The 11,399-nt window shown below is 43.9% G+C and overlaps 1 protein-coding gene across 1 annotated transcript in view; it reads right to left on the bottom strand.

Moving 5' to 3' along the window:
* Positions 1–1,511: 1,511 nt before the first annotated feature.
* Positions 1,512–11,399, bottom strand: part of dnaaf9 (dynein axonemal assembly factor 9) — an 82,505-nt gene continuing 72,617 nt past the window's right edge. Inside the window, exons 33-37 of the mRNA XM_007907964.2 lie at positions 8,919–8,993; positions 6,556–6,758; positions 5,611–5,676; positions 4,486–4,579; positions 1,512–3,812 (exon numbers count right to left, since the gene is read on the bottom strand). Coding sequence (XP_007906155.2) covers positions 3,706–3,812; positions 4,486–4,579; positions 5,611–5,676; positions 6,556–6,758; positions 8,919–8,993 — 545 coding nt within the window. The 3' untranslated portion in view covers positions 1,512–3,705. The remainder of the gene's footprint in view (positions 3,813–4,485; positions 4,580–5,610; positions 5,677–6,555; positions 6,759–8,918; positions 8,994–11,399) is intronic.

Genomic DNA, 11,399 nt, shown 5'->3' with positions numbered 1-11,399 from the left:
TGCAGATGATGCTCGCAAAGGTAATCTGATCGAGTGTTATCTTAATGTGCTCTTGGACTCCTGAGCGAGGTTTAAGCGCTTAAATATTCCTTCGCTGAGTTAAGACGTCAGCGAATCTGCTCTGTTCCCCCTCCCCTCCTTTACTCCCTGCATTATATCAACAGTTATCTATAAAGCTACATCAGAGTTGGCACCACAATATTTTTTCAAGCCTGCACTATATTTATTGGACTATTTGTCTTCCGTTAAGAGACAGCTGCCCCGATCTGCATGCAAAGACTGTGTATGAGTCTTTGCTCTGTCTTGTTGCAGAGCTTGAATCAAAAGCTTGGCTGATGAAGGGCTCAGCCAAGTCCTGACTGAATAAAACCATTGTTGCCGACCCAATAAACAATAATATGAGAGACACCCTCTACAGGGTTTCGCTGCGGGTCTACCTGGGAAATGCGTTGGTGTGCCTTGACGATACAACGCAATTTCAGAGACTTCAGCCGCAATAATATTTAGATAAACCATTTTTAAAAAAAAAAGTAATGTATAACTCTTGCCCCCCCACTACCCCACAAAAACAAAACATGTCCGAATTCCGACAACCCAAACAATACCAGGGAAACTGTGATGACGGCTTGCGCAGGTCGTCAAGTAAAAAAAATACAAAGTGCACCCAAAAGTTTGTTCTTCACATTTGTAGTGACCGCACTGAGACCGTAGGTAAGGTAAACCAGTCAGCTAGAATGCTCATCTCATCATATAGAGGCTGGGAATGCCACTCTCTGAAAGTGACCTTGTTGATTTTAGGAGTAATAATAATAATAATAAACAAGTCGTAATAATAGTCCTTGCATTTGATATTAGCACCTCTCACATTGGGAGGATATCTCAAAGCGCTTTGCTATAAAGTGTAGTGACATGTGTTGTGTAGGCGAGTACACAGCTCAGAGACGCTATCCTGCGTGAAGGGCGCTATATAAATGTAAGTTGGTGTTGATGAGTAGTCAGAACACACATTTCAGCTTAATTTGCAAACAGCATCATTCCACCAAACCAACTATTTAGCAGCATCTGACTTTACTGAGGCTAATTTTTTCCCCTGCCCCACCCCACCATACTAGAATTTAACATAAGGCATCTACTGTTTACCTTTACTGTAAAGGTATACCCCAGTTTAAATCAATCCAGTGCGACACTCAGCATTACAGTGTACCACATCACACCACTCAGCTTGAGATGTAAATTTACCAGTGTATCTTTTTGTACTAATTGTGGGAGCGTATGATCAGGAATGGTGGCGAGAAGCAGCATTTAGCTGTGACTGACAATAATATCTCCTCTCATTCATTGAGGAAACCTGTCTCCCACCTATCATTAACAATTTGACACATGCTATTTAATAATAATCCTTGTATTTGACATAGGGCCTTATCATGTCTTCGAGACTTCTCAAAATAATTCACAAAATATACTGTAAAGTGAATTGACTGTATATTTTGTAGACGAAATGTGCACAGCAATGTCCCACAAACAGTTGTGAATTGATTGACCAAATTAGTATTTTGTTGAGGGATATTTCCCTCCCCATCCAGCCTGTAACACCCTAGCCATTTTCTTGATGACCACGAAGGTGATTTAAACACCTGCACCTCAGTCTGAAATAGAGAACTAGAAACTAGCCAAATGAGCCCACACCCTCTTCACTCACCTTTCAGCTAAGTCAGTAAAGATGCATCTTTTTTTTCTGTTAAGTCTGGGTTTGTGTGTGTTATGTATATGTGTGAGTGATTGCATTAACTCTGGGCCGTTTCTCATGCTCGAGTGCATGGAATCTAGAATACTGTGTTGTGCACAATCGCACGTGTTCTCCACTTCCTCTCTGGCTCCTATGTTGTGTGCACGAGGGAAAGCGGTGGGAAAGATCTGCCTACGCAGGGCTTGCAAGTTTTGACGAGCCTGAGCCAGTCCCAAGTAAAAGCTTCAACTGGACACAAGCTGGCCAACAATTGACCGTGAGTATAAAAAAGTTAGGGAAGCGAGAAAAGTTACCACGATGATGGTGGGGAAGAAAACACGGTGGTGGGGGGGGAAGAGAGAAAAAGAGATTGAGGGTGAAAAAAAAACTTGAAACGAAATGAGCAAAAACATGAGGAATCAGAATAAGAGAACGACACAAGAGAGAAATAGGTGGAAGAGAGAGAGAGTGAGTGTAAGGGGAGAAAATAAGGTGGAGAAATACTTCTAAAGTATTTTAAAACGTTTATACGTGTGTATGTATATATATGTATTTAAAATGTCTGGACATTGAGAAGACATGTTTACTATCTGAACTAAAGGTTTCATAGCCAGAATAAGACGGGATTCCACCTTTGGTTATCAGTTAACATCGGACATGAAATACTCACTGCTAAAGTTCATGTGTATAACATGATAAATGACAAGTGGACTGATCTACACTGCGCACTTTTGGAATGCTGATTCCCTCCCACACTCTCTCCCCAAGCTTAACATTGAATCCATAGTAAATAATTTTTATGCCAAGGGCTCCACAGGTTACAAATCTGAAATAATTATACTAATCCCAACAATTATGAGTTTAGAATCAGCAGCTATAAACATCTCATCTGGTGGTATTAAAGCTTTTCTGTGAAAAAGGAGGAAACCTACATTTTTGCACCTAACCACAAAACAATCGACCGTGTAAACTCAGGGGTCAGTAAAAGAATGCTATAGTTTGCTGCAGCAAGGGCGCAAAGTTAATTTATATTGGCGTCAGTTTGATGGAATTAATAGCTTTCACTGAAATGTGTTGGCCTTACAAAGCAGCAGTCCATTTTCAATGCACATTGTTGTGGTGGGTTTGCCTCTATAGTTGAGATGAAGCACTTGGCTGGTTTACAGCTCCTGTCAGGTCACATGCATTGGGTTAAAAACAGCAATCAGAATTACTTTAACTTTTTGATCTGATTCAATTGGCCGCAGGTCCACTTTGAAGACCTGAGAGATTTATAAAGTGACGAGGTTTGTTTGTACATTTAGACACATATTTGTGTCAATTTGAACTGGGATGGTTAAGGGTTCAGACCCCAAAGACAGAAAAGGCATGTTCCACGTAACCATTTTGCCACTGCAGACAGCTCACTACTGTTGTGAGCAAAACCAACAGTTGGGAACTGCAGGGTGACCCAGTTATAAAGTGCCTCGCTGGAGTGCGAGTTTGCCAATGTCTGCTTCCGGCATGGACTGACCAGCTTTCTGAGCATGAGCACCGAAAGCCAGTCCCTTTAATCAGAGTTCCAAGAGTGGTGTGGCCCCGGAAGCCAGCCAGCCAGTACCGGAGGTGACATCAAAGCTGATCTCATGACCTGGAAGCGAGGATGATGGCCATTTTTTCAGACCAGTTATAACGCGGAAGCTAATTTTGTTGACCCAAAACACAGTGCGCATTATAACTGGGGGAGGAGGGGGCTGCTATGTATTGGAGCTTAATAGGAAATGTTGCTGGCTTCTTGTAAGTCTCAGTCACTAAAACAATGTAATTTCCCCCCACAACTCCCGACTTAAATTATTGAGACCGATCTTACCACGCAAGAACGTATTATGTTATAATACCGTTCCATGTCCGCTCCAGACTACGCACTCATTATCTGTAACTGGCTGTCCCAAATTCAGATGTGGACAGTCAGGCCGAGGACAGCTTAGGTGAATCTTCAGCTATGGCTCAAAGAGGTCAGAGCAAGCCTGACGTTCGAGTTCTGCATTGTACCCCTCGATCTCTTTATTGGTTTCCACAATGTAATCATCTATGAACTTGTCCATCACTGGGAGGTCAGAGATGTAAGGAACAAACAGCCTTTGCATTGACCTACGTTAATGACAGTCCCTGTGTTTCAACCGATGCCCATGATGTCCAAACCTTTAATGCTTCACAGGTAATTGAAAGTGAAATGTGTGTAACCTTCCTACAAGAATCAGTAAAAGCTTCACTGGTGGATAGAATACCCTGAACTTCTACTAAATATAGTAGAACCCCGTAATAACACGCTTCATGAACTGGATGTGCTCGCCTCCATTTCATTATGTAAAGTGCTTTGGGACATTTAGTTTACGTGAACAAAAAATCCAAGTTATTATTATTGATTTTCTCTTCCGAGGAGTGTATCTCCTATTTCTGCTCTTGTTGGGCGTATGGATTATCTAGCCTAGATTTGGGGTTTCAGCCTATCTGCCTCCACTGTCTGAACTTCATTCCATAGTCCCTCTGACTTGCTATCTTCCCAACCTCTTTCCAGGTCTGTCTCAAGACCTACCATCCAGCCTCCAGAGTGACTCAGCACAAACACAGATTAAGTTCAGATAGAATTGAACTGGTCAGAGGCTCCGAAACCCAGGACGTAACAAAATAGATGTTGATGTGTATTCAGCTGATTTCCAAACAGAAATAGATAAACTGACTAAAAATGTCCCCCACCCCAAAAGAGCGTGAAAGGATACATGGATGATAGTCCATTTTCTCACCAAAGAAGTTAACGAACTGGATCCCGTTGTAAAACCAACCGGGTGGAGTCAGCTCCAAATGGCGTTTGATCTGAAGACGAGACGAAAGGTCAAGAAACTTACATTTTCAACTGTGAAATATCTTTGATTTATTTTTAAATGGGGAGAGAATACACTTTCCGTTCCGAACACAGGGATTTCCATTTTTAGGTGGCATACATGGAACTTTCAATCTGGTTTGGCTACTTTGAAGCACAGCTATGGGTTTCCCCATGTCAGACACCAAGCTGACCCCCCAAAGTGCAAAGGTTTTAATGCTTTGGAATCAAAAGGATATTAATTATGCTTTAAACCTGTACACATCCAAGGAACTGCTTCCAGTTAGGTACTTTTTTTGGTGTCTTGACAAACACGAAAACCCATCACTATGTTTGAGAGTTTTCAAATAATAATAATTATAATCTTTGCATTTAATACAGTACCAGAGAACATTGGGAAGGCTGCTCAAAGATATCTTACAAGATTCACTGCAAAGTGTGGCGACTTACTATTATGTAGGTGAATTTGGCAGCCAATTTGGGCAATGTCCCACAACAGCCATGAAGTGAACGACTGATTTTATCTATAATAATCATTGCATTGGATAGAACGTCTTATCAAGTTGTTGAGACATCTCAAAGCACTTCACCCAGAACGTCAGTCTGGTCTATGTACTGGCTTTCAAAAGGGAACTAGATAAATACCTCAAAAAGAGTTGGGAAGGGCAGGAAAATGGAACTGAAAGTATTGCTCGAGGGTTTCAACAGACATGATGGGCCAAATGGCCTTATTCTGTGCGAGTTCAAAGTCCTGACATGGGGCTTCAACCCTACCCTTCTGATTCCCATGCTGCCAACTGAACCTGGCTGACACAGAGTTAGATACAGGAGAAGTAGGATTATTTTTTAAGGATTAGGAGTTATTAGAAACAGTGGGGAAATGGGATTAAAAAATCAGCCATAATCTAATAAAATGGTGGAACAGGTTTGATATTTGAACCGCCTCTTACTGTTCCTATGGAGAAAACTCCAGACCAGTCAAACAGCCTGTCTCGGTACTCTAGTGTTCTGTCACTCTACTTACATGGATGTTCTTGATTTCCTGTTTTGTGAGGGTTGAACGCATCTTCATAGCTTTCTTCTGAGGTTTCTGCACAGTAAAGATGGCAATAAAACATAAATTAGTAAAATCTCGCTCCACGAGAACAAGGACGGGATGTGTAACAATATTACAGTCTTATATTCTTAATATCAATCTTTTGCATTTGATGTAAATGTCTTAACATGCCATTGAAATCTTTCAAAATGCTGCAAAGGATTTACTGTGTTTTGTAGGCAAACATGACAACCAAGTTTACACACAGCAATGTTTTGGATGGGACGTTAAACCGAGGTCCCGTCTACCTTTTCAGTTGGAAGTTAAATATCCCATGACAGTATTTGAAAAGAGAATGGAGAAAACCGCAAGCACCAAACTCAGTCTGGTTTGGATACTCTTAAACTCATGCATGTCTCAGACACCTGGCTGACCAAAAATATGAGGGACACCAGTTTCTTCCTAACTGGTATGGGATGAATGACAACAATAATAATGACAATCCTTGCATTTGATATAGTGCCTTATAACGTTGTTGAGATGTCTCAAAGCACTTCACAGAATATGCTGTAAAGGGATTGACTGTATATTTTTTGGACAAAACACTGCAGCCAATTGCGCACAGCAGTGTCCCACAAACAGTCTTGGATTGAGTGAGCAAATTATTATTATTTTGGAGGGATAATTACCTCTGGAAAGCGATCCACCAATCGACAAACAACTAGGTTCCTACTTACTGCTAGGTAAACAGGCTTGTGGCATAAGGAATCTTGCCTATCATTTCACCCTGCCCGGGAATCATCTCGGGTCCTCTCCCTTGCGAGGCGAGTGCACTAACCACTACACTTATGGGACTCCAAAGGACAATGAGAAAACACTGATTAAATTAGATGGAGAGAGGAGGGGAAGGTGGAGCCCATGGTAAACCTGTACCTGTCTGGTACACTGTCGCAGCCAGTCCATCAAAACCTCCTCCTTCAGAGAGCAACCGATGAAGGTGACAAAGTACTCAGGCTGGCTGATGTGGATCTTGCCATCGCTCTGTAAGGGAGGGGGAGAGGGGCCGTCTTGCAAAGGCACCAAACACATCGCGTTGGTCATGGTGTTGTGGCAAATTTCAAACAGTTTTTCCGAGTCTGCAGGACACAGGGAGTTTAAAAAATAATTCAGGGCAATGATTTACAAAGTAATATTTTACTGAAAAGATGAACAAAAACAGCAAACTGTATTCATAAAGCATCTTTCATGTTGGAGGACATCCCAGGGCTTTCATGTGTTGCTTAAACACTGACAGTGTTGTTCCTCAAAGCCCTTCACTCCTTTTCTTACTTCAACACATCATCAACAACAACAACTTGGATTTATATAGCGCCCTCCACGCCGGACGGAGTCTCAGAGCGCTTCACAGTGACGGATCCTGGGGCTGAGCCAGGGGGAGGGGGAGGAAGGTGACCAAATGTGCGGTCGAAAAGAAAGGTCTTCAGTCGAGACCTGAAAATAGGAAGAGAACATCATTGCAGTCTGTTGGAGGCCAGGGTTTCCCAAAAATCAATGACCACATTGCATTGCTTGAAGCACGACTTCAGTGTGTCCTTGCAGCCCCAAGGAGCTGGACAGTGAAGGATTTGTACCTGAGCTAGGAGTTGGAGTCAAGAGGGGTGGCGGGATAATTGAAGGCACAGTTGAAGAGGAAGATTTTGAGATGACCCTTGAAGGAGGCAAAGGAGGTGGCAATGCGGAGAGGCCAATTCGGGATGGAGTTCCAGAGGATGGAGCCAGCAAAGCTGAAGGCCTGACCGCTGATGGTGGAGCGGGCGGGGCGGAGGACATGAAGCAGGCCAATACCTGGCAAGCGAAGGAAGTGGGCAGGTTGGTAGCGTTTTAGTAGGTCACGGAGGTAGGGAGCAGCAAGACCGTGGAGGGCTTTAAAAGTCTTAAACTTGATTGATCTGGGGGATGGAGAGCTAGTAAAGCAGGGTAAGGATAACGGTGATTGGCTCACAGAGCGTAGTGTGGAAGAGGACTGCAACTTTTCAGAATTTTCAGCACAGAGGAAGGCCATTTGGCCCATCATGTCTGTGCTGGCTCTTTTAAAGACCCACCTGAATGACATGCTTTCAACATGTCCACCCGAAATGAAAGGGGCAATATAAATGTAAGTTGAATTCTACTGCAATGGGTGAGAGGTCACTAAGCTGGAGTCTGTTAAGAGTGTGGGGAAAGGGTGGGTGGGAGGAAAGAGGTTAAAAAAAAGCACGATCAAGGTTATAATTCATAAATCTCTGCTCAAATTTTAACAAGCTCATTGTTTTTTTCTCTTCCTTCTGTTGGGTCCTGGTGTAATGTATTATCCTGTTTGAGGGCAGGTTGGCACTATGCCTCTGACCCTGTCAATGCCATTGTGTTAGGCTGCGAAGAGAGGATGTCAGTTCTAGATATTCAGATTCAACTCTGCCAAATGCTGCACAACACAACTTACAAAAAAGAGTGTGTAAGGGTTTACATTCCCTGCATATTTGCCGATTTACAGATGAAACACTGCTACAACACACCATATCAATAGCGTACTCCTATAAAATGACACTTGGGTAAATGGGTAAAATCCAAGATCCAGCTCGGTTTCCTTTTTAACGCCAACAACAAATTACATTTACACAGCACCTTTCACATTGGGAAGATGTCCCAAGGCGCTGAACAAACAGGGATTTGGACCTGAGCAGGGGGTTGGGATCAGGAGGGGTGGAGGGCAGGGAGGGAAGGGGTAAGAACTGCAGTTCAAATGATCTGTGTGAGTTAAGCCAGTGTGAGCTAGTTCAGTGGGAAGTCAGTGCCACACAATTTATTTTATCATAAACTATATTAAGTCAACACAATTTACATTTTATGCAGTACAATAACAACAGCTTGCACCTGAACACAACAACAAAGATCTTGAACATGATCCATTGGGGATGGGGAGCCAGTGAAGCCAAGCAAGGATAGGTAATAAACTCCAGGAACCTGATGTGGAAGAGGACAGGGGCTACAGAGTTCTGGTGAGTCCACAGCTTGTGGGGGGAAGCTGGGGAGTCTGGCACGCAGAGCGTTGACGTAGTCAAGCCTGAAAGTCACGTCACTGTGCTACTTAAGCAAGAGGCGGGATTAAACCAGAAAAGCGTGCAGCTCGATGTATTCCAAAATTCAATCGTTTCAAAATCTAGCAGATCGTAGCATACAGAAATAACTTCTCATAGAGGTGATGCACCTATAATCCAGCAATGGTAACAAAAGTAGACTTAAATCCCCAAATCAAGTACCTGGAAACTTCACTCGTCCTTGAATATGATAAATATTTCCATGAAAAGGAATGGACTTCAGTGTGGACCTCAGACCTGTAGTAACAGAAAGAGATAAAGTGGAGTCAGTGTATTTCCGATATCACAGTGACAATACATAGATTATAATAATAATAATCCTTGCATTTGATATAGCGCTTTTTACGTCAGGAGGACGTCCCAAAGCGCTTCACAGAACATACTGTAAAGTGAATTGACTGTATATTTGTGGGCGAACGCGGCAGCCAATTGCGCACAGCAATGTCCCTCAAACATTCGTAGATTGAAAATGACCAATTTATTATTGTTTGGGGTTTTTGGAGGGATTATTATTAGGCGTGTGGAGTAAGGAAACTTGCCATTTACATGGCAAGATTACATTTACACAGCACTTTTTATGTCACGAGCACATCTCAAAGTGCTTCACAAAGTTGACTGGGAGCCCAAACTAGGGGTGGAAGGAGTTGAGGAAGGTGTGTGTAGGTGCCCATATCATACTGCACATTCCAATGCACAATGATCTGCAGTGAGGCTCACACAATACAAACAGCTTCAAATTAAAACTGCAGCAGAAATTGAAACAAAACCGGAGCAGATGAAAGGTTCTGGAGTTTAAAAAAATGACATTTTACAATTACAGCAGAATTCTTATCTTAGATGATTCAGACTTGTTGCGATGAAGCAATCGCCGCACAATAATAATCCTTGCATTTGATACAACTTATAGTTGTTGAAATGTCTCAAAACACTTCACAGGATATACTGTAAAGTGTAGTGACTTGTGTATTTTGTAGGCGAATGTGGCGATCAGTTTGCGCAGAGCAACTGACGATCCCACAAACAGCCATGAAGTGAGTGATCAATTTCATCTGGGGAATTGTTGGCCAGGGCGCAGAAGAAATTTTTCAAATACAAGGGGATCTTTAACATCCACCTGAACAGGCAAGACCATGGTTCAACAACACATCTAAAGAATGGCACCTCCAACAATGGATCACACTGGAATGTCAGCCGAGACCAGTGCATAGTCCTGATGTGGGTTTGAAACCCAACCTTCTGACTTGAGATGAGGCTGCTACTAACTGAGCTGAGCTGAGCTGACACACAATGTCACCTTACAAAACTGAAGAGCTTGTAGTTAGAAGAACTCTGCTTAAGTAGGTTTATTTCGTTCTATTGCATATTCCATATTAGATATGTACAATACAGTGCAGTGCTGGGAGTGTGCTACATTGTGGGAGGTGCTGTGCTTCCGATCAGAAGTTAAACCAAGTCCAAGTGGGCATAACAATCCCAAGGCACTATTCGAAATGGGCGCTGATAAAAATGCTAGTTTTCGTTCTTTTTTGATAAAGGTGGCTTCTTTTTATTTCATTCAGTACTTCTTTCCTCTCCACCCATTCTCGCCCTTTAACATCCACCCGCTCTTTCCTTTCCACCCATTCTCTTTTCGAACCCCTTCAGTTGGGTTTCCGTGCTGCCCATAGCACAGAAACTGTCCTGGTCAAGGTCACCAATGATATCCTGACCATCTGTGACCAGGGCTCCTCTGCCTCCTCGACCTATCGGCAGCATTCGATACGGTCGACCACGCTATCCTCCTCCACCGCTTATCCTCCCACCTCAACCTTCAAGGCACTGTCCTTGAATGGTTTAGGTCGTACCTTTCTCACCGTCTTCACTTTGTCTCGACGAATGGCTTCTCCTCCACCCCCCGCACTGTCTCATGTGGTGTCCCTCAGGGCTCTGTCCTCGGTCCCCTCCTCTTCACCCTCTATATGCTCCCCCTGTGGTGACATCATCCGCAGACATGGAGTTAACTTCCACATGTATGCGGATGACACCCAACTCTACCTTTCCTCCTCTACTCTCAACTCCACGACCACCGATGTCCTGACAGCTGCCTGTCCGACATCGAGTCCTGGACGAGAGACAACTTTCTTCAGCTCAACGTGCGAAAAACCGAGGCCCTCCTGATTGGCTCACGTCAGCGCCTCCGCACCTCAGGCGCTGACACCATCAGCATCCAAGGCTGCACTCTCCACCTCTCAAAGCCAGTCAGGAACCTCGGCGTTTTGTTCGACCCTGAGCTGTCCTTTCTCCCTCACATCCGCACCACAACTGGCACCGCCTTCCATCACCTCCGGAACATCGCCAGACTACGGCACTACCTCACCCCTCACGCTGCTGAAACCCTGGTTCACGCCTTTGTCACCTCAAGGCTGGACTATGGGAACTCTCTCCTCGCCGGCCTTCCCGCCACCTCCCTCCACAAGCTGCAGGTCATTCAGAACTCTGCAGCTCGTGTACTGTCCCGCACCAGACACCGGACCACATCACTCCCACCCTCGCTCGCCTCCACTGGCTCCCCATCCCCCAGAGGATTGATTTCAAGATCCTCATCCTCACCTACAAGGCCATTCACGGCCTCGCTCCCTCCTACCTCTCCGACCTACTATCCCC

This window comes from Callorhinchus milii, unplaced genomic scaffold (assembly GCF_018977255.1).
Source record: "Callorhinchus milii isolate IMCB2004 unplaced genomic scaffold, IMCB_Cmil_1.0 Scaffold1, whole genome shotgun sequence".
NCBI classification, from domain to species: Eukaryota; Metazoa; Chordata; class Chondrichthyes; order Chimaeriformes; family Callorhinchidae; genus Callorhinchus; species Callorhinchus milii.
Note: the sequence above shows the minus strand (reverse complement) of the source record. Positions and strands in the feature narration are given on the sequence as shown.